The 26,611-nt window shown below is 46.1% G+C and overlaps 1 protein-coding gene across 4 annotated transcripts; it reads right to left on the reverse strand.

Moving 5' to 3' along the window:
• Positions 1-1,631: 1,631 nt before the first annotated feature.
• On the reverse strand, positions 1,632-25,378 carry LOC116948645 (uncharacterized). 4 transcript variants are annotated; one of them, XM_076071676.1, is made up of 19 exons: positions 24,926-25,378; positions 21,962-22,256; positions 21,137-21,161; positions 20,837-20,896; positions 20,357-20,505; positions 18,888-19,013; positions 17,476-17,554; positions 15,931-15,978; positions 15,665-15,804; positions 14,593-14,715; positions 13,506-13,593; positions 12,802-12,879; positions 11,863-12,100; positions 11,217-11,274; positions 10,067-10,126; positions 9,824-9,928; positions 9,289-9,316; positions 8,169-8,335; positions 1,632-5,372 (listed from the first exon to the last, which is right to left on the reverse strand). In XM_076071676.1, the coding sequence occupies exons 2-18, from the start codon at positions 22,244-22,246 to the stop codon at positions 8,169-8,171; spliced, it is 1,857 nt and encodes a 618-aa protein (XP_075927791.1). In that variant the 5' UTR covers positions 22,247-22,256; positions 24,926-25,378; the 3' UTR covers positions 1,632-5,372. The 4 variants fall into 4 exon arrangements, with proteins under 4 accessions (XP_075927791.1, XP_032821429.1, XP_032821426.1 ...); XM_032965538.2 differs by having other exon boundaries at positions 1,632-8,335; positions 11,863-12,064; XM_032965535.2 differs by having other exon boundaries at positions 1,632-8,335.
• Positions 25,379-26,611: the final 1,233 nt, after the last annotated feature.

The raw sequence follows: 26,611 nt of genomic DNA on the forward strand, positions 1-26,611 counted from the left end.
GGAGAGTAAACCAACAACATTTGCAATTCGAGTCCCGTGATGTTTTGCAGGTGATTACAACCAACATCATCAGACAGCCAGAGTCGACAAGCCTTACCAATTGGCTGTGTCGGATGGTGACGGGTTTAACAACATATGTACGCGATCAAACCCTTCTACGTGTTAGACTGAATCATACAGTACTTGACATTATCTCGCCACTCAGAAGTAAGGACTGACTAGCAACGGAGTTGAATGCCCTACAGATCGCTAATGCCACACACACGCATACACGCGCAGCTTGGAAATCAATATCCGTGGTAAACAAAGAAATTGGCTCGCTGTTGGTGGATCTCTGACCTTTGAACCTCACGTTCCGAGTAGAACGCGAGGTACCAAAAAAAACCCCCCCATTAGACTTTACATTCGCTGTTGAGGCAATTAATCCTCACGAAATAATCTGCGGAATATTGCGTTCGTGGTTTGAATGCCACAATAATTACTTTATTCTGTTCGAACTTGCGTGGCAAACACGCAATATGAAAGTACGGTAATATATCACAAAAGGCAGAATGTGCCATTGCAAGTAACCCGAAGAGCCTCCATTCTCTGCCAGTGTTGGAATGTTGTGGTGGAACGGTTGTACCCTGAACCCAACGACCTCAAATTGATCCCTGCCCACGGCTAACACCGCTCGTGAATATCTGTGCGGGTCTATTCACAGTAGAAAGTACACGCCATCTGCTAACACAGCGGACGTTAAATATCCTGCGACGTCAATTCACAAGAGTGGGCCATTGGGTGCCGGCGTCGAGGTACAAATTTGAGACAATTATCCACAAATTATTCAAGTGGAATCGGCACAGAAATCATCGTGCCCCCGTTGTCAGGACCCCTCTTATAATGAGTCACGAGACTCAGTGAGGCTTTCCTTGATATGTCTATGTATGTTCAACTTATTTTCTTCGTACGTAGCCAACCATGCTAATCGGATGTCCGTAGTAATAATAATAATAATGGTATCTGAACGGCTCCTGATGCCAACTCACACGAACGAAACACCATATGATGAGGCCTTCATCCAGCAGTGGTTCAACAAATGTCAGTAATGTATCATTATGCTGGAATGCATCATTCCCATAACTTGCATTACACGTGCTTTCCATTCTTTATTGCCTATGCACCTAACATAACGATACATTGATTCTCAGATCTGAAATATGCCAGATATTTATTTTGCACATTCGTGGCTGAGGCTGCACTGTAAGAAACAAGTTTAATGATGGGTGGCTAAAACCTATAAACTCAAACCCATAAGATTTCGAGATAGAGTCTCAGTGTTTTGAGATGGGACTCGCTAACTAATACACTCAGTCACCTCGGAAAAAAACAGCCGTACGACCGAATCAGTAAAAGGGATGGAGTGGTGGCACAGTGGTTAGCACACTTCTTCACAATGAACCCATACCCAAATTCGATTCCGGACCTCAGCTACCTACCGTCATTTGCTCGTGTCATCTGACCCGGTTTTGTGCACCACCTCCCCTTCACCAACCGGCAATGACCAGCACGGGGAAGTATGGTCAAACAGCCCCCCGTGGAGAGGCCTTTATCCAACAATGTGTCGTGTTTATGAGAATGACGCACGAAGATGAAGTATAACAGTTTTATTTCGAGCATAACACAACCAGTAAAAAGGTTACTCCTCCAACAGGAAATGTAATTTGGCAAAAAAACGCTCAAAAAGGAGGAGTGCATTTATCCCCGAATGCGAAACACACCATTTGTAACTCTGCTGGTGTAACCAGTGAATGGCTGATCTTTATCGGTGGTTTGTATTCAAAGAAGACGTTCCAGTGCCCTATACAAATGAGATTTGCATTCGTGTAAAAAAATAGAAACAGTAGAAAACAAATTTCCATCACAAAACGAACACGCACATGCAATTGTCGTACTGCTTGTCCAATGACTATGTAAAATGTTCACGTTGCACGCGTGTTCACATACGCGCAACACGGAGTGTAAAAGAAGGTGCAACGATTGTGGTATCCAAAATATGACGGCAGCTTTATAACGAAATGTCGCCATTAAATGATTTGCGAGCAAAACAATAGACTCTTGTTTAACGTGACAGTACGGTGACATGTAGCGGGCCTCTTAGTGGACGGAGGGCGTCACGAGAAGCCATGAACACATGCCTTCGAATAAATCGATGCTTACCGACGCTTCGTAACATCCCCATGTAAAAAGTAAAAACGGTAAGAAATAGTAGAATCTTCGATCCAAACGAGCGTTGATATTTGCCAAACGGGTATTTTAGTTTAATCGTTTAAGCTATTTTCGCAATGTCATATCAAAAAAGTAGATTTACATCTCATGCTCTTATGCTGTTGACCGGCACGAGAGGTGACGTGTATATGGTAAAGCCAAAAGGGATGTCAATGGCGTTATATATACTGTCAAGCAAAGCGGTCCATGGGGAGGGGGGGGGGGGGTGAGGATGCGGGGCCGGGGCAAATCAGTGTGGGCCCCCCCGACGCCTTCAAACTAAACCAAAAGTATTTCATCCGGACACCGTGAAGTCGAAGCACGCCCCTCCCCAAAGCGCGCGGAACCCAGGGCGGTCGCCCCGATTCGCCGTGTACCCTCGAGAGACGCCTCTTGTGTGGCCAGTAGTATGTACAGGTCAAATGAACCGTGGCCTGAACAGGAGCACGTTACCTTTGAACGTAACCTACGAACCTAGCAATGGAATGCGCTCCAGCTGACCTCCGATGTAAGAAGTTCAACCCATTATTTGTATGTGGTCATGACCAAGATTAAGGTTGAGGGATGGTGCCTCGAGTTGTTTTAGTTTATGGGAGGCCACCGATTAAAATACAATTCCTTCCCTGCAATTTTACCAGCACTCGTCCAATTCAAAACACTCCACTGTTTTGAACCTTGGTTGTCGGTTCCAGGTTTTTAAAGGTGCCATACACGTTGTAAAGCTGAGTCAGTGAAAACGAACACAACTTTTCATTTCGGCACACACAGCGATGGGATGGCTTTAATGACCAATTTACCCCAATAGGATCGATTACACGGGTACAGTCTTGCGTTTTAACCACTATACAACTTTTGATTTAAAGCTTTCATGACTGCAGGGATTCACATTCTTGGTTAATTCTTCTACGTCACTATAAAACTATCTACTTATGGAGGAACCTCAAAATATCTCAGACCCCGGGCTAAAGCTCCTGCGTAAATCCGGCCTTATGCATGGCTATATATGGGTAAATGTCAAAAGAGTGGGACGAAGAGACATCGTGCGACTCCACCAGCTACAGATCATGCCTTTACATGGTCATGCAAAGGTGTACACACTCGTCTTCACATTCATATCAAGAGCTCTGCGATATCGCCAAGACACCCATACATGTGCTGCTTTGTATTGCTTTGAAACACTGCTGTGCAAGGCGCCTAATAAGTGCAAATTAATTATTGATTAATTAACATGCAATGTCATACTCAACGCTCTAAGAACTCTGTTATTGTGATTATATCGATGAAAGCGAATAATTATAGAATTATAATCAAATCATCACCTCTACAGTCAGTGTATACTCGGTACATTTAAGTTGATGTTGCTTTAGTTTATCTAAGTACTGTATATATATATTTCACTAGAACCCCACACCGAAGCCAATCAAATAAAGTGTCACGTGGGCTCGTGTGCCAGTTCATTTGCTTTTTCATAAAAGCAAGCAAAATTTTGACACATTTTACCATATTTAGTTGATGTTATAACTTCATGACTTTATTCCCTAAACACAGAAGTGTGCATTAATTTCTAACATACTGTCGTTATTAAAGTGGTGGGGACTCTCATATCCTTAATGGCAGAAGTGTGAAATAGACACACAAACATAGGTGCATGGGGCAAACTGTCAAAAAGGTAAAGGTGGGGCCCTAACAAAAAATGCCTTGCTTGTGCCACTGCTGGTGGAAGGCCTCCACTAGGAGGCAACTCCAGAGAGCTCCTCTCGAAGGTGTTTTTGCCGACTGTTCTGGGAAAAAGGTGAGAGTACCCACATTTTACCCCAATGCGCACAGGCCTGCCGATCGACTGTGGTCTAACCACTCATACGACTAGCTGAACCGAGGCACCGAGTAATTTGTCCCAACCGTTTCACCTGCCACGTGGCGAGATAGAATCGAACCGGCAACCTCTGGATTTTAACTCCGGTTGTGCAGCCCATTACAGCATGGCAGGTACTAGGTAAGAGATCAAACGGCCTATTTAATAAATTAAATACTACACATTGCCGGCATAGACGGTAACAGCTCGCATACAAAACAAATAGTATGTTCTTTGCTGGGCGAGCAAAACTTTTTTGTTGGAGACAACTCCACAAACAATGTTCTTTGTTTTTATAATGCACGACCATGTGAATCCAGGGGTCAAGCACGCAATGGCACATGCATAGTTGACCTTATGGGCACACACTGGAACATCCACTGCACCTCCAGCTACCCAAGGACGAATGGCACACAGGCACACACACAATGCAATGTGCGCGTGCGAGCGTGTATGTTGTTACCCGCCGTTATGGGGAGCGGTAGTGTAGCCGTTAGCACGTTGCGCTACCAACCTGGCGACCCAGGTTCGATTCCCGCTCACGGCGAACACCAGTGACGATTATCTGAACCGGTCCTGGGCCTCCCCTAGGTCGACTCAGCCTCAAACGAGTAACTGCTGTGGTGTGAACATTGCCGTTAGGGAGACAAAGGCGGCCGGGCGTGGTGTTGGCCACCCACCCCTTCGTGTGCCGTGCCGGCCTTTATAGGTGCTCGCTAACAGCACTTGCCCCTGCAGTTACCCGCCGTGACATTCAAAAGCAAAATTAAACAGACGAGGAGTGCACAAAGGAATATGGAGAAGTGCATGCTGGGGGCGTGCTTGGAATTGCACCAAGATGAGGAACACACAGATTGTACAAGGTACAAAAGTTATCATACCATTAAGAGAAACGAGACATTTAAGTGGGCTTTACCTGGCCAGCGGTCAAGACTTACGACAGAGTACCATCCAAGGGAGGGAATACACCCGAGGGGATATCGACTGAAGAGTTTGAACGATGAAATCGGTTCGAGCCAAGCGAACTCCCTGGTTAGTAACTCGCGGGTTTACTAACCATGCGTCTGTTTGACCGCGGGCTTTTAAGAGACCCCACGACATACAAAAAAAAGTGAGTAGGCCATGTGTGCCGGAACACGCTACAAAATTTTATAAATAATATGCAAATTACTTAATTGGGAGGCCACACTGCAACATGTATAATGGCCGCTTGCCGTCCTGTTCCTGCGTCGACTTCATGCCTCCCAGGTGGCTCCCCTCTGCCGCATGCACTCTACGGGAGGCAAAGTATAAATGTCCAGTGATGACGACGATAAAAGCACAGAGCGCAGTTGGGGAAAGGCGCGAAGACCTGAGCGTGAGCAATGCACAGAACACAATCACAGCAAAAGAACCAGCATGAAACACAACTAAGCATAGACAATTCAACATACACAACCATCTACTTTTACCACAATCTCTGGTATGGCAGACCTCTTGACATGTATGTGCAATAATATATGACGTAACCACCTCAACCATAAAACGTGAATTTGAAAGGTCTGTGAATGTAGTAAACTGGATATATTTTGTACAATTCAGGAAAATGGGTCTCAAATGTAAAAGGGTTTCAACATTTGCAATGTAAATGTAGTGATGTCATAAATGTGAGATCACCTTATTACAAGTAATGACTTCAGCCTCTTGTGATCGATACACAACTAAGCAGTATGTAAAAAAACAAAAGGTTATTTTCATCTATCGTTAGTTGTCGATATTTCAAATGTACAGTACTTATAATTCAAATTTATAATGCGCATTCCATCCCAAGGACCCCAATGCCTTACCGATGCAACGTCAAGAGAACACAGCACAGGCCATCCATGGAGAACTAAAATGATGATTTTTAGACTTCCCGTAAGTATATCATCAACGTTGAGAAGTAACCAATTTGCGAGGCCAAAAGCCTGCAAGTAACTTTAATCAGAGACAAACTGTAAGATAGAAGACCCACACGTCTACTCGAAAACATTGGAAAACCTTCATAAAATGTACCAAAACGCAGTATTCGCAAAACACATTTCTGTTGTCGTTATTCAGTGCAGGGAAACTGCTCGACCACAGCACTGTATTAAAGTTTAAAAAATAAAACGTTTCATACTGTGGGGGAAAATGTGGTTTAAAAAAAATTGCTAATAACTCTCCCGAATGTTTTTAGGTTGTGGCGTTGTGCTGTTCGACACGATAACCCTCACGATCCACGCAGTGTTGGGAGTCCCTCGCTCCAGCGGTGGGTTCAAAAAGAGGGCGGTACACGAACGCCATTTCGACGCGCAGATCGTGGGCGGTAGGGACCAACGTAAACCGGCATGTCGTTACACAAAGGCCGCGTTGAGTCTCTCGCCGGAGTGCTGTAAACAGCTCTCCGTTGGCGTTGTTTTTGTTTTTTGCAAGTTGCCCAAATTCGTGATGTTCAACCGAATCGATTCACTTTCGGACATCGTGCCGAACGACATGCGCGGTATGGGGAAAAAAAACAGATCGCAGAGCTGCACGACACAGCCGCAGAGACCCAACTCAGCAGGACGAGAGAAAAAAAACCGTCGTAAATAACTGGCTCCCAATTGGCGAAGCATTCTAGTTATCCTTCATCATCATTTTTTGATATCGTCACCCATAGCCTCATGCTAAAAATGTACCAAGACATTTGTAGATGGCTAATCCAGGGTTTCCTTTTTTTCCTCAATTTTCATGGACTCCACATAGGTTCAAAAATGTATCCTGTTCCCAGCTCTTTAACATTTATCCGATTGCAAAATATTATTCCACTTGATCACCCAAAAAGAAGCTCCCATCTCCCCCTGGTGTACGGTTATTTGAACTGTGCGGTTGCCAATGTGTATTATACGTATGTGTGTGTGTACAATTGGGACTGGCCACAACATACAAAACAAACTATGCAGATACATTATATCACATCCCAGTAAAATATGGTCATTTCAATAACTTAAATCTGTCATTTGAACCCAAAAACAAGTTTCAATATTACGCCACTGTCAACAATGTCTGGGGTTTATGCTTTTTGTCTTCCAATAGGACTGCGGTCATCCCCCGACACCGTCCAGATCGAGGACCTCTTCAGCACGTCACTGAAGGAGATTAAGCTGGGTCAATGAACCACTAAACCGTGGCTTATTTGAAAGGTCAGTAAAATCTAACTTAATAACATCTCCTGTAGCCAATAAAATCAATATGATTTTAGAACAAAGATGGAAAACGCAATGTACACAAATACAGAAAATGTGATGCATCCCCAACACTTGCCCATGCCCCACAAAGCCCCTTATACCACTGTTCCACCGGCACATCTGGGCCCGAGCCAGCGCGGGGGACCTCACCAGAACACGTGGCTTTTTCCACTGACTTTTTTTCCACGCGGAACCAGAAGCAAACCACGATACTTTGGGCCTCACCAGACATCTGGCTTTTTGGGCCAAGCAGGGCCAGTCGCGGGGCCTAATGCACGTGGGCCCACTGTGAAGACAGCGCCACTGCTTCGCCTGCACGTATCTCAGCGTTAATTGCGCGTGGAGTCTAGTGTTCACGGCTTGGGTTCTGCAGTGGAAAAAAACAACACTGGCGCCTCTTTGATCATGTGCCGAGCTGACTCGGCACGGATTGGTTGTGCAGTGGATAAGGGGTATAAGAGACCAGCTGATTTTAATAAAACTTCTATCAACATCAATAATGAATGAGATTTCCACTCAAACCTACTTGCGATTCTGGACTCCCCTCTGTTCTTCATACTGTTGTAAACTTGTTTAATTGCCACGTAAGACCAGCAGCCACTGTTAGGTTCTGTATGCGGACTTTAGCAAATACACGCACGGTGCAAACACCTATGGCATTAAGATCTCTGTGTTTACTGCATTTGCATGGGTGTGTACAATTTAATATCCGCCAAGTTGGCATACATGACGTGGATTGGAATGTCTAAAGCCATAGCACATGGCATTGTTATCGGGGAGTTATGTAAAAACAAAGAAGAAGTCAACGGCTGTAGGTCAAGGGACGGGAGATTTCCGATGACCTAGTATGGTCTGTAGTTTTCAAATGAAGTGTAGCCAGAGTTGTAGACTTTTTGGCGTGGCGATGGGAAGTCCCGGGTCTTGAATCCTGGCTGCCCCATCCTGGGTGCGCAGCCTCTCAGCGGAGAGCCCCTCAATAACGAGGGGATTTGCCTGTGAAGCTTATTGCCTGCAACACAAAACACACGTTCTCAGAAAGGAGTAAAGGGGACCGTATAGGAAAAAAATTGACGTAAGATGGACACCACCGGGCAAAAGCAAACCCGGAAGACCCGAGACCACCTGGCGCAAGACCGCAAAGGACGAGCTGGCGGTCGACCTCCCTTGGGGCGAGGCTCAATATGTTGCCAAGGACAGGGAGAAGTGGAGGGAACTCATTGTGGCCTCGTGTCTCACGGGATGAAGGAGATTAACTAACTCGCACAAAACACGTCACGCAAATTATTGTAGTCGTAATAATAATTAGGAAATAAATGAAAGGTGCAGCGCTTAGATTACATGCTCATGCCACTGCTGACAGAAGGGAGCTGTGGAGAGCCCCTCTAGAGGGTATTTGGCCTACTCTTCCACACTGGCTAAATTTCTTCTAAGTCACGGGCGTTGTATGTATAGGTTATTATTAGCTGGCCAGGTGCCGCCGTGTCTCCAACATATGTATGTAGAACTTTTCGCGCACCGTACGTAGCCAACCTTGCTAATCGGAGGTGCGGGGTTATTTTACCATTCCGGTACAACTTTGGCGAGCTGGATTTTGCACTAAGCTGGACCAGGTCAGCTAATTAACAAAACATCTCAAAATGTATATAATAAATGCCAAAAATAAATAGGATCAAATACACACTACATTATTTGGATTATGCCATATAAAATATGATACGTAATAAAATGCACTCAAATGTGTTAGGGTGTATATAATGTGTAAAATCTGTATAAGTGTGTTACATTTTAGAGATGGGGGAGGAGTGATGGGGATGGAGGGGAGGGGTGTTAGGGGGAAGGCAATGGGGGGGCGAGAGGGGTGGTGGGGGATGAGGGAGGGGGTGGGCTGATGATTTTGATGAAGAATAATATATATGTATAACCATTGTGATCATTCTAAGCATTGTCACGGTATAGACTAACCTGCACGGGCATCCACGAAACCATCCTTCTGGATAAAAAAAGAAGAAAAAATTAATGTTAGTACCACAATTTAAAATTAAGAACCGTACCTTTTTCAGTATTTTTTACGTTTATATAATGTGTAAAATTATAAAAATATGTTAAACATGAGCAGTACACTGTAAACAGGTTTTTCATAGATATATGTTTTAATATACGAAGTAAATGCAATGCTAACGAAGGTTACTCCTTGTTAATTCAAATTGAAAAAAGCATCAAATAACGATTCTGACAAAAGCTTTTAACGGATAAATATGTGATTTCTCAAGTGCTCGGCAAACTGGGCCAAGAGTCTTAACTCTCCGTTGTTTTCCAGTTGAGCCGCGTTTTGTACAATAAAGCGACAGAGCTCTCCAACGCGTCGAGGAGCTGAAGGATCTCCCAGCACGTGGAACGTATCGTTGGACATTGTGTCGAACGGAACGCGGTAACAGCCAGGAAAGACGCGTCGGAGAGCTGCACGGCACAGCCGCAAAAACCCACGCGGTAGCATTACCATGTGGTTGTCGTGGAGGCGATATTGCAACAGCGCTTGTGCGAGAAGGTTAGAAGCCTTCAGGGCCACACTTGCTTCTTCTTCCCCACAGATCTTGAAGTTCACCTGCAGGGCGACACACGCGGGACAGAGAAGATACGATCCTTGGATTTAAGCGCTAATCCCAAATCGTGAACAGACATTCGCCGCGATTTAAAATGGGAATATCAATCACCACACGAAGTAGATGAATAAAGCACTTACGAGCGAGTTCAGAACATCCAGGTTGGTAATCCTCCTCCTAGGTGATGGCCCGAATTCATGCTGAAATCACAAAAGCACGACATTTAACATCGATAAAAAAACACTTCTTTTTTTATATATATCTTTTGCTGTTGCAATTTTCCATAATTTTATCCTGTGCTGTCCGCGTCATGTCACGAGACAAAAATAAAATACGTTTCAATCTTTCGCAGAGCAGTGCAATTGTCTGTGTTAAGAGAACAGCCCACGGAAGTGGATATCACAGAGCTCCTGCTGAGATCAGCTGGCCTGGGAATGCCTGGGAATTCCCCAGGAAGAGTTAGTCTGTCGCCAGGGAAAGGGAGGTCTGGACCGCCCTACACAACACGCTGCCGCCGCGACCATCACCAGCACAAGCGGATTGAAAAATGAACGAACGAAGAGAACGGCCCACGGAAGTGGACATGACAGGGCACCTGCTGAGACCCCATATCGTGAAGGTACATGTTGCACCATTATAAAGCAATGCTGGTCAGAATTCAGTGAAAAATTTAGAAAACACAAATAATGTCCAATGTAATGTTTTTGATCAAGTTTGACTCGCTGGTTGACGTCGATGCATTTTCTAAGCATTTCGAGGGTACGGGATATTAGGGGAGCACCCCCATTCGCACCCACCCCCCCCCCCCTGGCAATGTGTTGTAACCCCTTACCACCTTTCCCTTATATATATATTTGACTCACTTGAGTGTGAGTGTGTGAATAAACGATTTATTTATACGTGGAGTGGTTGGTGCACTGTACTATGGACCGGGTGACCCGACTTCGATTCCCAGTCACCCCTAATAAAGAGTGGCGAATGATAACTTAAATCTGTCCTGTCTGCCCCCTTCGCAGACCTACAGTAGCCAGCAGAGTGAGGTATGGTCAAACAATTCCCACCACTCACATGGCAAGGGGAGGCCTTCATCCAGGAGTGGATTGCCAAACATTTGTAAATTATGATTATTATTGTTGCACTACAAAACAAAAGGAATATAACCTAATATTTTGAAATTACAATTTAAATAAAATTCGCCTATTAAAGAATCTATATTTCACTAGATTGTGTATGTATCGAACCAGGGTGTACATGAGACAGAACATAAGAGAAACCATTTACGGCGCATACCCAGTCGTAGTTGTTTCTGTCAGAATAATACATATCCGGGTCGTGTCTGTACTTCGTCCTGTGACACCACAAAGGAAGAAAAATGTGTTTGAATAACCATAAGGATGTACATTTATCAGGTGCTTTTAAATACCCCAGCAACTCAAAGCACCTTACATCTCAACCCAACCATTGCAGTGCCTTGCTGCAACCTATCCAAGGGAACCCCAGTGGTAGCTATGTCTGCGTGCGGCACAAGGTGAACTCAGACAGCGCTGGTCTGCCAGGAGGGGACATGCTTACATACAATTGTATGAAAACCTACACCACTAATGTTATGGCCACACTAAGCAAATACTATTTTTTTTTAAGCCAACATAATGACTACTTCATAAATGTTTTCAAATGAAGGCATCTCAAGGTGCCATACAATGCAATAATATTAACAGAAAAACAGCAGCAGAGGGCAGTGGAGAAAAATCCATTGTTGCAGTGCACTTCTTTGCTCCCAACCTACATTGGCCAACTTGGTGAAAAATACGGTCAAATAACCCACTTGACCGACACGGTGTGGGGGAGGGGGAAGCCCTCATCCAGCAGTGGACCGACAAAGGTGCCGTACACGTACGCATACGTGCACACAGTGTACGTGTGCTGCGAGCCACACCAGGAGTTGGCATGTGAGTGAGGCCCGGGCGGGTGACCTCTGCTGTACGGCCGCCCTCCGAGCATTCCACGGCCCGAGAACCCAGCGCGCTCTGCAGGCCCTCCGCGGCCTGCGAACGCTCCGAACCCTCGTCCACGCATCCCTCGCCCAGGCGGTCCACCGACGGGTCCCCCGGGCCCCGCGAACCCACCGCGTGGCATCCCTCCTCCAGAACAGAGACAAAGATCCCCCGTGTAGCCTTTGACAGACCGTCGGGGCAAGTGCCGTTAGCGAGCACCTATGAATGCCGGCACGGCACACGAGGGGGTGGGTTGGCCAGCATCACGCCCGACCGCCTTTGTCTCCCCAGTGGCGATGTTTACACACCACACTAGGTACTCGTTTGAGGTCGAGTCGACTTAGGGGAGGCCCAGGACCCGTTCAAATAATTGTCACTGGTGTTGGACGTGAGCGGGAATCGAACTCGGGTTGCAAGGTTTGTAGCACAATGCTCTAACCGCTACACTACCGCTCCTCCACAACACACACACATGCATAGCAACGGTGATAATACAGGAAGCGATGATGATGATGAAAGTAGCGATGACGGTGAGACTGGAGGTGATGATAGTGATGGTAGGGACAATGATGGTGGTGTGGGTGGATCACTGAGTGTGCGAGTGGTTGAGTAGACAGCTGAGTGTGCGAGTGGTTGAGTAGACAGCCGAGTGTGCGAGTGGTTAAGTAGACAGCTGAGTGTGCGAGTGGTTGAGTAGACAGTTGAGTGTGAGAGTGGGTGGATAGCCGAGTGTGAGAGTGGGTGGATAACAAAGCATGTGAATGGGTGGATATGATGCAGACCACTGCTAGGAGATATCGGTGAAGGAAACAGCCATGCCTCAATGGCCCAAAAGGCCAAGGCCAGAGAGGAAAACGCGAGGGCTCAGATGTTGTTCTTACTTCCCATCGTTCCAGGGAATGACCAGTTGTTGAGACCCTGGCCACCCTGGGTCACTTTAGTCTTCAGGGTCTCCTTCACTGTGAGCGCAAAAACATCGTACAGGTGGTCACAGGTAACGACACAAGGCAACCAGGGCATACAGAGAATTGGAGTGTTGCGAAATGGCGATACTGTACGATAGGGGCGGTGGCATGGCCTAGCGGTGGCACATTCATCGTTTGGTGCAGAGGTGCTTGGTTATAAATCTAGCGGCCACTCTTTATTAATACTGCTGGTGTGTTCATCGTAAAAAACACAGTGGACGTTAAAGATCCCGTGGCGTCATTTGTATGAGTAGACCATGCTCCAAATAATGCCAAATTTGAAAAATTACCCACAAATGACTCAATTGGGCTGAAACGTAGTAGAACATAGGTGTGCGTTAATGCGACCTGCCAAATTGTTTTTGAAAACCCTATTTGGCCCTCGGTGAGGAAAAGATTCCCCACCCCTGGAAGAGGCCAATACATAGGTTGTGCGCGAGACATTCCTCTTAATGTTGTGACCTTTCTTAATGTGACAACAAACATGGTGGCGTATTAGCGTCAAACTGAGCGCGGCTCATTTCTGAAACAAAGTGAAAGGATAAAGCGTGACTGTCCTTTTAGGAATGCTGGAACTGATATATGGCGAAGTGGTTTTTCTGTAGCGTCACATCGTTTACCTTCTGTTGATCTCTTTGTGGCTTTGGTGCTGTCTACATTGGGGAAGCAAACAGGCGGCTTGAATGAGTCGCCCTTTTCAATTTTCAACTGAGCAACGCAGCACAATGCCAAACAAGAGCACGTATCACCGGGTCAGAACGCGCGCGCACATACACACACACACAGGCATGTGCATTACATCGTAATTTAACACAACGGTGCACGACAATAGGAAATGATAACCGTAAAGGAATACACATTATGGTTCAAATTATTGAATTGCATTTTTTCGTTGGAGAACAGCCCATGGAAACGGACATTACAGAGCTACATGCGAGAACCCTTCAAGTGCCGTACGGTCTACAAAGTAGGGGGGGTAGTGCTGTATGACAGTCAAACCTATATTTTTTATTCTTAGAGCTGTAATTTAGCCAAATAAAGTGCAGAACCAACTTTAATGTAACACAGTCGATCATTGATTATCCGGTGCGAGATTATCCGGCCTCCAACATTATCCAGTGGTCCTGGGCCGATCCGGTGATAACGGGCAAAACCGCTTCAAAGGCTGCATCAATCCGGCGATCATCAAAAACATTGTTGTTGAAACAAGAGTGTAGTACGTACATCACCCCATGCAGTCTTCGAGATTGTATTGGTAAGTACGGTACAGTAAGTACATTACCTTTCTACAGGATTTTTTTCTATTTGTATGTTTATGTATACCAATTTCACATAGTAAACAAATGTAAAACACTAAAAAAACATATACACAACACCTAAAACATATTATACAAGAATGTGCCAAAAAAATATATTTTAAATAATGATGTGATTATCCACCCTTTTTGAAAATCCAGTGCCCCCCTTCCCCCTCCTGGAAGCTACCGGATAATCTATGATCTACGGTAGTTTGTTTCGTGCAGTCATTGGAGACCAGACGGAGGCCATCCAATCACTGCACTCTGAGAACCTCGTGTAATCACAGGTGGCTGCCAGGATTCAAATCCAGGATCTCAGCGGTTCCGACTCGGCACTTTAAGCTCTGAGCCACCTGGCCCCCCTCCTAATGCGCATTGCATTTAATCACACTATTGTGACAATGCTTACTTTGAATGTCTTGGGCCCCTCAGCTTTTATGATCCGCTCAGCTTCTTTCCGTACCACATCTGCCCTCTCAGTCTTTGACATTTCCGCTTGAACGGCAATGTCATTGTCCGGATGATAGGTTCGCTGTGAAAATAACGATACACGTACTGGAATGACAAAATAAGTAATTGGTATGAATGTTTGATGAACTTCTTTCGCACCGTACGTAGTCAACCGTGTCAATCGAGGGTGCGGTATGTCAATCAAGCATATAAAGCACATGGGAATAACCAGGGATCAAGGACAAATTCAGATGTGTCTGTAACCAGATACAGCAGTAATTTATTTTCCCGTTTCACAAACCCACACTGAACCAGCATGGGTGAAGTATGGTCAAAAATAATAATATTCATATTATTGTGATGATTACGCTGCACGTGTCAGTTGTACTGGATGAAGTTTGATGGGGGACCTGGGGATGCTATAGGTTTTGGGGGCCACACAGTTTTGGGAGTTGTTTGACCATACTTCACCATGCTGGTCAGCATGGGTTGGTAAATGGGGTGGCTGGGGAACGGCAGTGTCACGGTTAGCGTACAGGGATATGAGCTCGGTAACCTGAGTTCAATTCCTGATCACGGCCAACATCATCGATGGCCATCCGTACCGATCCTGACTCGGCCTCAACTGGTGCTCATTTGGCTCATTTGAGGCCGAGTCGGCCTAGGAGAAGTCCAGGACTGGGAAGCCCAGGACTGGGAAGCCAAAGGTGGCTGGGCATAGTGCTGGCCACACCACCAATTAATGCGCGTACGTGCCGTCACAGGTACTCACCAACAGCAATTGCCCCAAGCGTCTTCATGGCTACTCTGTGGAGCATTGTCTTTGAGAGAAGGGTGGATGTTCAGATATCACCCACCACTGATGATTCAACAAATAAACCTGAAATTGATGTTAGCCGTGGCCAGGAATTGAACGCAGGTGGCCAGGTTCACAGCGCAGCGCGCTAACCACTGTACCACTAGCAGCCCAAATTACATCTTGCGAGCTAACATTGAAGCATAAATACAACGAACGTTTGAAAGGTACTCACTATATACTTCATTCTGTGCTTGACGCTGATAAGGTGAACAATGATGTTGAACATGGTTGAAGAGACATTGCAAAGTTCGCAAGAAAAGTAGGACTGAGAGGGGCAGTTGCCGTTACGATGTTCCATGATTAATTCCAAGCCTGCACACACAAACACACAAACCAGTGCCAAAGTTCCACATGGTTAAATGCACTGCCAGAGACAATTGACAGCAATTATTTCCACAAATCTCCATTGCAAACCATGGCATTTGGGAGATGGCTTACCTAGGTAAGGCTCCGATTTGTCCTGGGCATCCAGGTGCTCTTGAAAACCTTAAGAGCAAGACCAGTGTTATTAGGAGGCAAGTATAATGAGAGGTCACTGCAGGGATTTTAGCATTAAACAGTGGAACGTGTACCTGTTTGGTAAGTAATTTTAAAAAGAGCTGAAGAATATCTGCAGTAATTTTCATTCGATCCTGTTTGACATTTTAATAGCGATGCATTCTTTGTAGCAAATGAGCATTCGCTGCCACGAAGGGTTTTTGCTGTACAGTTATCCGATGTGTTTATTTTTTTCGGGGTTGTACCGCATGTTGTGTTTGGCATGGTGTCCGATGTTTCACTCCACGTGCTGGTGAGCTTCTGAATATGCACTGAAGAAGTGGATATTGTTATAACGTTTCCTGAAGGCAGCCAGTCGGCCAAAAATATCAGTGACAGTGAAAATACGCGATAATTGTCGTTTACTATCCTATTATTAATGAAATTTTATGTTATTCCTCAAAAACGCAACCCATACAGTAGTTACAATTTTTGCATAAATTTAGGCGCCACTTGTTTCCATCAGTTTCCTTTAATTAAATACACGTGCAAATTAATGTTTTGTTACTCTGAGGAAATTAAGATTGGAATTCCGAAATGAATAATAATTCCATCCGTGTAAGGATATACACAATACTTCTATGGCAGCTAAAAATGCGATCAAAATCACTTTGGCTCAAGATATACAATCTATAGGGGTATTTATACTGCATTCCTACTGGTGTTGCGCAGCCATACCAGGCCAGTCCTGCAACAGCCAATCAGGGCTTGGGTTCTGTCTTGATGTTGGCTTTGTAGACTCGACACTCCACCCTCCACCCCTAGGTTTGATGTTTTGGTTAGCTTACGGTGGTATCCCAAGCTAATATTTATTATTTGGATATTTTTTTCTGCCATTTCTTTGCTTGCAAAAAAACAGACCTCTGATATTGACCTTTAAAGTGAGAGATGCTATTGACCCAGTGATGTCACGACTGTGTTTGAAGGTGGTCAAGTTGAAGGTGGGTGCATAGCAGCACCCTTGAGCTAAATAAGCCCAGAGTATCATGGTGATGCTGGTGTAATGGTGAGCACAATGGACTTGTGGTTATAGCTGGTTCGATCTCCCGGTGTGGCAGATTAATCTATGAAGCAGGTTTCTTATATCCCCCCACCTGCAGTATACATGGGTACAACCACAGTTAGGCTGCAAGTCGTCTGGCCTGGGTAGAAGAGAGGGGGCCAAATACCCTTAAGAGAGGCTCCCTAAAGCTCAGTCTAGTAGAGGCCCTTCCGCCAGATATAGTTTGGAAAATAAATTGCAGGGCTTTGCCTTTGTACGTATGATTTAATTTCTTCCGCACCGTATCTTTATCACCTTTTAATCACGACAGGTTCGCAAGCTACCTACCATGGGAATCTGGGCTCATACCACTTTTCCAGTTCACTCACTGGCCAAGTTGGGCTACAAAGTGTGAACGTAAAAGTAAGAAATGAGGCATCAAAGGTAAACAAAGACCTTCTTACCTTTCCCTTCTAGCTTCACTATTTTTGGTGGGTGACCATTTTCATCCACAACTTTTGCTGTCATTTTATTTATGTTTACCTGAAGAAGAAAAAAAATTCACATAGAGAAATTCAACAATGTACTGATGAGCAAAAAAAATGAGAGAAAAAAAACAAGCATTTCATAACAACAAAAACATATACTCTGGGCCAAATGCATCACCGAACCGATACTTTGTCTCAGAAGTGACATACAGCGCAACATAATGTTTTATTTTGGCCCACGCATGAAAGTGCTGTCAGATTGCTGTTGCTGTGGAAGGTGATATACAAATAGGCATTAAGCAAAGACAGACAGAAAAGGCCAAGCAAACACAAAGTTGGCATCGTTATAATTTCGCACGCGAGTCATTCCATGCCAAATCACCCAGATTTCAGGAACCTTCCAGTATCACAATTTCCATTTTTTTTCCCTTTGGTCATCGTACTTTGAAACTAGGTCATAGACAATATTTCAGTTCTATCGGCTAATTATTTCAGCCGGAATGACCATTTACACGTGAAGCGAGTTAATAATTTACATTTAAAAATATATATTTTGGGTGCATTTTCACAATGGAATATTGCAAAACGAATTAAGCTACGTTCCGGATATTTTTGGAAGTTATTTACGAATATCTAAAGTTGTATACTTCTTAGAAAATTGCCTTTGTCAGAAGACTATCGTTATGTGTGCAGGGAAATTACCTAAAAATAATATTTTGTACCTTTGCGAGTAATTGAAGGTCGATTACAGGATTTTTTCCTGTCCAGGTTATCACAGTAATTCACTTGAAATGTGTTTTCTAACAGTGTATTAACAGCTAAATACCAGTACAAGACAATAAGAAGCAAACGACATGGCACTCAATTCATACATATTGCAATGCAGGTTTCAAGACATCACAAACTGCTCATATGGCTATGATTTGTGTGGTGCATTTAGGTCTTGTTTTTTTAAACCAAATTTTGCAAATAAAAAGTCTTCCTATCATATGAATCACGTCCAACAAACGTGGTTGTGTTGATGTATATATCCACAATGTGTCACCACGTCTGTTTACATGATCGTAAAGAAAACTTTTTTCATTTTACCAGCTAAGGCCCACTGAGGTATACAGCTCTTTTTCAGAAGTGACCTGACCACAAATGATCGCTCAACAAAGTGGCTTATGTGGAAATGTATAGCAGCCAAATCATCTAAACGCATCTTGATTCTCAATGTGGAGGGAAAAACCGGAGGATCCGGAGAAAAATCACACAACCACGGGGAGAACATGGAAACTCCAAATATACAGCAGCTCAGGGTCGGGATCGAACCCATGACCTCCTGCATACCAGGTGAGGGAGTTAACATCTCACCACTGCGGTGTCCCATCGTAGGTACCACATACCTGCTCAAGTGACCAACCCTCAATCTCCATCACCTCCTTAGCTACCGGCATGAGTTTCTTTATGTTTTCAGCCGTCTTGATGCTGTCAACCTCGGCAGTGGTCAGCTTGATTGGGTAGAAAGTATTCTTGGGAAAAATGGGTAAAAGAACAAAAAGTTAACTTAGGAAAAGATAGCTATGATAATTATAGGGCACAAAGTGATGACATATTAAAACCTTTACCAGCTGCATGTAAATCACGTAAATAAAAGTATATGACATGGCAATTTTTTTTTAACTACAGGCAGATCTTGCTTTGCGTGACCCCATAGAATGCCGATTCGTGATAGCGCTCTTTGTCCTGGATAAATTTTTTTTTACAAAACAATTAAGAAAATACTAAAAAAAAATTACAAAGTGCTTACAAGTGAGAATACACAACAGCGCTGCCCGAGAAAATGTAGCCTCCTCCATCATTCGGTCATGTATGTTGAACTTATTTTGCACCGAACGTAGCCAACCGTGCTAATCGGAGGTGTGGGAGAGAGCGACGTTTCCTCTCAGCTAACCACAGCCCATCCCCCGCGATTTGATGATTACAATTTGTAGTCACGATTACATTTAAAAAACAATCGATTTGTCTAGCCAGGTGAGAACCCACGAGACCAGGATAGAGTTATAGGCTCCACCTAAAAGAAACCCCACGTGAGAATTTTAGACTGAGGGCATCACTAAGATTAAGGAGGTCCTGGGGCTCTTCTGAGAGTGACACCGGATTGGGAGCATAGCAGCTCCCCCACCACTGCCTTGTAGGAGTACAGTAGAATGCACTCATGAGTACAGTACATAATACTTACTGATGTTATTAAAATAAATTAGAATTTTTTTATTTATGAAAGATTATAATTAGCGCTATTACCGATACCCCAATGAAGTCCTCATATATTGCTCATAGGAAAGAATTAACGATGTCGGGAACGCATCCCCATATATAGTGGTATAATGATCCCTTTTAGCGCCAATACAATGAGCGCTCACTTCTCCAGGAACACATTTTGAGCGCTAAGCGAGGTCTGCCTTTATACAACTGTACACTCTGAACAATGTCAACGTATACCTGATGTGATTCATGAAGTCGCAAACTGTGAACATTATAAATGTGTTCAGTGCAGATTAACGTCATTTGTCCCATCTGTATGGGATTGAGTGTTAACCCTCGCACGCATGGTCTTTACCCCGGGAGCTCTGATTTCCTCCCACATGTATACACACTCGTGGTTTTCAAGAGCAATATTATCCAGCAGCATTTGTTTCAACAAGCCAACACTATACCGGTTTTGACTTTCTGTGTCTCATAAGCAGTCAGGCTAGTTAAACAAATGCCGCTGGGCTGCTCGATGTTATTGGCAAGAGCACTCCGTCTAAATTATATAATGCCCCCTAATAACACACGAGTTTGTACACGGGGAGATTAGGTTGGTGGAACACACCAGGTATTTGTAGATGTGCTTGAACCCACGGATATGATCCACAGTTGGCTTCATGAGCATGTAACCTTCCGGACTGCACAAGCCGCACACATAATGCGGCTGTTTGAAAGCTCCGTCCCCACTTTGGTGCTCGGTGAGAAAACTCAGGCCTACTCGCACACAAACAACAAAGAGAGCCCCATGTAGCCTCAATAAGACTGTTGGAGCAAGTTCTATTCGGGCGCACATATGACGGCCAGAATGGCACATGAGGGGTCGGGGTGAATCTATCCATGAGACTACCACTATTGACTTCCCCACAAAGTGCTACTTTTTTTATCGGCCCCTGTGGGATGATGAGTTGAATGTAATGTTTCGATTGCGAGCCGTAAACTCTACCACTGAGCAGCCTGGACAATTACACAGAAGAGGAAATGTGCTCCCGTATTTGCATTGTGCTAGGACTATGTATGAGACTGCTTTCAGCAAATGTATACGCACCCAATATGGGCATATCCGCTGCCAAATTCTCCAAAAGGGCTCCGATCAGTGGCCCTTGCACTGTAAATACACAAATAAACACAATTACACGAAATACTACAGCACCGTAACAACATTAAAATAGATAATTTCCTTCATACGGCGCGAATCAGATTTGGTGTGCACCAATACAGTTTTAGCAACATGAAGTAGATCAGGAGACCATTGATCAGATGCATGGCTGTTCTAGGCTGGGTTAATGTGTTTGGAGTTCTGCTGTGAACGCTATCGGACAGCAGGTGCTCTGCTTGACAGACTCACCTTTATTATTAAGGCATTCCTCTGTCTGCAGCAAACCACAGGCATGGTTTCAAACAATTCCAGAGACAAACAAGAGAGGAGATAAGGCATTACTCAAACGCTGAGAACATCTATTAGTGCCAAATACTATATGTGTGCGGTTGTATATGCGAGTGCTTAACAGACATGCAATGGATAAAAAAACAAAAGTACATAAACACTTATGCTGTGTGTACAGGGCTGTCCAACAGCAGTGTGAAGCTTTGGTTTCAACGGAACATTATTTCAAAATCAAGGTCAGGTGCTGCGTCATATCGCCACAATGTCACTGTAATGGTCGCATTATACTGTACGCGAGTGATGTCCACAATGTCACAAGAATGCGACGATGATGTTAAACAGTGGGATGATGAGTGAAAGTGATGGTCAGCCATGGACTACACAGTATGTAAGCATCAACAAAAGATCAGATATTATGTATTCAAGAATGTCCAACTGAACCTTAAGACTCTTTCGATCTTACGTTTCAGAGAGGTATTGTTTGGCAAGTGGATGCAACCTATCTCTGTAAAGCTTTTGAGTATTTTGCCCTCATATGCATGGATAGTCTCCAGGCACTCCAGTTCCCTACTACAACTCAAAACATTCATTAACAACACTGGTCAAACATTCCAATCAAGAACGCTCCTGAAAAAGTCTCGAGACTCAGCGAGTTTCCTCAATAAATTGTAATATTGCCACCCACGCAGCCTAAAACCCCCTCTTCTGCCACAGATGACAAGCCATAGGCCAGATTTTAAAACAATTTTCCATTCACAACTTGCATTCTGGTATTCAGTACCCTACCGAGGGGTTTATGTCTGCGACTGCAGCATCTCCGTCCATGTCGCTCATCTCCACGGCTTCAGAGGCATCGTCAATCCCTGACTCGGCCATCACTCCCTCCTCCTGCACCGCAGCAGCGGACGACTCGTCCATGCCCTCATAGGCAATGTCGTTCTCCTCCTCTTCCTCTTCGTAGTCAGGGGGCCACAGGTCCTCTCCGCTCTCCCCGAAGGGGTCATCCGTGGTGAAGTTGACCCCACCCAGCGCTTGTGTATTGTAGTCGCTCGTGTCCATGTCATCGGACATGGTTGCAGCGCTATGGATACAAAGGTTGGTGGATCACGCAGAGATCATCAACAGTATTAGGCATGTACATATATACCCTACGGCCAAATCTCTCACAATTTGCCCGATTTCGTCAAGATCTCGAAAGCTAAGCAGGTTTGAGTCATTGGATCAGTGACCAAGATCACGATGTCATCGTCACCATATCTGTTGATGCCACGACAACTACAAATGGGTTGTGACCTCTGCCAGAGCCTTCAACTGGCATACGGATTCAACAGGTATGTACATTGAACTCCTTTCGCACCGTACGTAGCCAACCACACTAATCAGAGGTGCTGCGAAGCTATGCTGTGATCAGCACAGGCTAGTACACGCAGTACAATACACCATTGCTCCCAAATACGTCTCAACGTCTATTCCACATTCACACGGCTGTCGCAACTTGGTCCAGTGGGCAAAGCAATGCACGACCCTCGTGACAAAAATACTTAAAACTCAGCGAGACCTTTTTCTAACGCTTTCCAACTAAATGTAATAGCGTCTGTCTCTCTCTCTGCATTGGCTCTGCCAACATCTGTCTGTGATGAGCAAGAGAAGTAAGAATGAATGGAACTTCAGTCGATGGCTTTGTTGCTTGTTTCGAAGGACTTAACGCTGTACAAAAGAGGCCAAACTGGTCAAAGGGTACATATTCTTGGTTATTTCGGTAAAGTCACGTAGAAGGGAAACAATAAAATAATAAAAATATAAAACAATGAAATCCTCACCACGTTTCGACTGCAACACAAGCAATCATCATCAGGTGTGAAAACCACAGCAGGAAAATTTGAAAAAAGTGGCGGGTTTTTTTTTATAACGTTAGCACCACGTAGAGCGATTTGACAGTTTGTTCAGATGGACGAGTCCAACTATGTTCGGACAAGAGGAGGGGGGAGACGAAAATAATGGTTGCGGTCTGAAAGCCACCGTAGGCGTGAACAATCACTTAAGACCCGAGAAATGGTTTATCAAAGGGTGTTCCCGAACCGGAGCCCGCTATCCGAGGCACCCGTGAGTCTCACCGCGGCCTAGGGGGGGTTTGGGGGGCCCCCCTCCACCGATACCGCATCACAAATCCAACACTTGTTGTGAGGCCAAAAAAGGGGGCGCACGTTGTAGGAAAACAAAAAAACGTTGCAGAGAAGCCATGCGTCGGAATGGTTTTTCTTCACTCCTCCCGTTTCGAACCAACCAATCGAATCGCGCTCTCTCCGTTTCAATTCACGCCGCTCGCAAAGCGTTGACCGTGGAAGGTGTTACAAAACGCGCTTCGAATCGCAATTTGGTGAAGCAAATCGTAAGATGACAGAGCGATGAGAGACAGACACACACGCGCGCGCACACAACGCCGAGGGGCTTTACTGGACATCGTCCAAACAAACTACGACAGCGTTCAAGAAGAGCGGGCTCTCGGCCAAGTGTGGCTCGAAAGGCGATCGATCGACGGGTCCAGGGATCATAAACGGAGCAAATGTAACGCAGTTTCGTTGTTCCGGCCACGCTTACACGAGGCGAGGTTCTTTACAACACCCGGCGGGCGATGTTCGAGCGAGACTCGCGGCCATAGACCACCCCCCCACCCACCGCCGCCTCAATGCAACAACAACAACAACGTCGTCGTCGGCATCGACCGTGGCCTGACGATATAACTAACGACGGTCATCACTCAAAAAAGACGATCCCGGATTGCATTTGTTTAGCCGGCTCGGTCACGACTGGCGCATGGAGGGGGACAGCTGTGACGGTGACGCCGACGGCGACGGCGGCGTTGTCTCTCTCATCGCCCGTCACTCGCATCCAGCGGCGAGCGCGGCTCTCGGTGTATAGAGGACACTGGGGGGCCCCCCCTCTTTCGGTGTATAGAGGACACTAGGCCCCCCCCTGGTCATGTCGCTCTCTGTGTATAGAGGACACTGGGCCCCCCCTCTGTGTATAGAGGACACTGGGGGGCCCCCCTCTCTGTGTATAGAGGACACTGGGGGGCTCCCCCTGGTCATGTCGCTCTCTGTGTATAGAGGACACTGGGGGTCTCTGTATAGAGGACACTGGGCCCCCCCCCTCTGTGTATAGAGGACACTAGGGCCCCCCCTCTGTGTATAGAGGACACTGGGGGCCCCCCTCTCTGTATAGAGGACACTGGGCCCCCCTCTCTGTGTATAGAGGACACTGGGCCCCCCTCTCTGTGTATAGAGGACACTGAGCCCCCCGCTCTCTGTGTATAGAGGACACTAGGGCCCCCCCCCCCCCACCTGGTCATGTCGCACTAAAGTGTCGACCTCGCAACGCCACACGAACCGACGCGCTCTTATTAAAAGGCAACTCTTAAATGAAACATTAAATGCGATCTCTGAACGCACGGCGATTATGATTGCGGGCGGGCGGGCCTCCCAATGTGACTTCAAATAGCAAGGCCCGAGGCACCACAACAAGAACAACACGAACAACAACAACAACCTTCAATGTCTGCCGCGGATGAGCACCGGCACACATCACAAACCACGCACGGCGCACGCCGCTTCGCTTGACTGCAACATCATCAACAACATCAACAACAGCAGCAGCAGTAAATAAACACATAAGCTCGACTCCCGGGACGAGGTGACCCCCCCCCCCGACACACCACACACAACCAGCCAACAACGACGGGCTACCACCCACCTGAATGAGACGTGCCGTGATGTGTGTGTTGTCCTGTGATGTGTGTTGTCCTGTGTGTGTGTACTGGTTGTCCTGTGTGTGTACTTGTTGTTGTGTGTGTGTATATACTTGTTGTGTGTGTGTATATATACTTGTTGTGTGTGTGTACTTGTTGTGTGTATGTACTTGTTGTCGTGAGTGTGTATTTGTTGTTGTGTGTACTGCAGCGGCGGTGGTAGCGAAGCCGGCCTCAGTCGAGGGTGGTGAGATGGTGCAGCAGGCGCTGGATTATTGTTGTTGTTGGTTTAAGCGATGTGCAGGAAGGAGGAGGTGGTGACACATGAAGGAGGAGGTGAGACAGGAGAGGAGGAGGAGGTGAGAGAGGAGAGGAGGAGGAGGTGAGAGAGAGGAAGGAGGAGGAGGAGGTTGAGCTTCTACCGATGACGTATTTGGCCATTTGAGAATGACGTCTAAATACTTGCGCCGAATTTATTTTTTAAGTAAAAAACATTTATATTATAACAGGACGCTAGGGGGTGTAATGTCCGTCTTTACTTGTTATTTTAACGCCTCGCTGTGCTGCTGCTGCTGCGTCGATTACATTCGTGAATTATTTTCTCGATTCCCTCCTCATCCTCTGACAACCCATCGAGGGAATGAGTCGGCCTCGGCGGCTCCTCAGATACAACTCATTCCCTCGTGGGGGGCTCCCGTGATAACTCATTCCCTCGTGGGGGGCTCCCGTGATAACTCATTCCCTCGTGGGGGGCTCCCGTGATAACTCATTCCCTCGTGGGGGGCTCCCGTGATAACTCATTCCCTCGTGGGGGGCTCCCGTGATAACTCATTCCCTCGTGAGGGGCTCCCGTGATAACTCATTCCCTCGTGATAACTCATTCCCTCGTGGGGGGCTCCCGTGATAACTCATTCCCTCGTGGGGGGCTCCCGTGATAACTCATTCCCTCGTGATAACTCATTCCTTCGTGGGGGGCTCCCGTGCCAACTCATTCCCTCGTGGGGGGCTCCCGTGATAACTCATTCCCTCGTGGGGGGCTCCCGTAATAACTCATTCCCTCGTGGGGGGCTCCCGTGATAACTCATTCCCTCGTGGGGGGCTCCCGTGCTAACTCATTCCCTCGTGATAACTCATTCCCTCGTGGGGGGCTCCCGTGATAACTCATTCCCTCGTGAGGGGCTCCCGTGATAACTCATTCCCTCGTGATAACTCATTCCCTCGTGGGGGGCTCCCGTGATAACTCATTCCCTCGTGGGGGGCTCCCGTGATAACTCATTCCCTCGTGATAACTCATTCCCTCGTGGGGGGCTCCCGTGATAACTCATTCCCTCGTGAGGGGCTCCCGTGATAACTCATTCCCTCGTGATAACTCATTCCCTCGTGGGGGGCTCCCGTGATAACTCATTCCCTCGTGGGGGGCTCCCGTGATAACTCATTCCCTCGTGATAACTCATTCCTTCGTGGGGGACTCCCGTGCCAACTCATTCCCTCGTGGGGGGCTCCCGTGATAACTCATTCCCTCGTGGGGGGCTCCCGTAATAACTCATTCCCTCGTGGGGGGCTCCCGTGATAACTCATTCCCTCGTGGGGGGCTCCCGTGCTAACTCATTCCCTCGTGATAACTCATTCCCTCGTGGGGGGCTCCCGTGATAACTCATTCCCTCGTGAGGGGCTCCCGTGATAACTCATTC

This window comes from Petromyzon marinus, chromosome 34 (assembly GCF_048934315.1).
Source record: "Petromyzon marinus isolate PM22_M1 ecotype Great Lakes invasive population chromosome 34, UKy_Petmar_22M1.pri1.0, whole genome shotgun sequence".
In the NCBI taxonomy this organism is placed as follows: domain Eukaryota; kingdom Metazoa; phylum Chordata; class Hyperoartia; order Petromyzontiformes; family Petromyzontidae; genus Petromyzon; species Petromyzon marinus.

What these genes read in the sequence shown, in the direction of transcription:
- LOC116948645 (XM_076071676.1), bottom strand. Translation starts at nt 22,246, where the DNA reads ATGTCCGATGACATGGACACGAGCGACTACAATACACAAGCGCTGGGT. An exon ending in AGGGTTGGTCACTTGAGCAG is followed by an intron (nt 17,555 to 18,887) that starts GTATGTGGTACC and finishes TTTCTTCTTCAG; the next exon opens with GTAAACATAAATAAAATGAC. An exon ending in CAAATCGGAGCCTTACCTAG is followed by an intron (nt 15,805 to 15,930) that starts GTAAGCCATCTC and finishes TTGTGTGTGCAG; the next exon opens with GCTTGGAATTAATCATGGAA.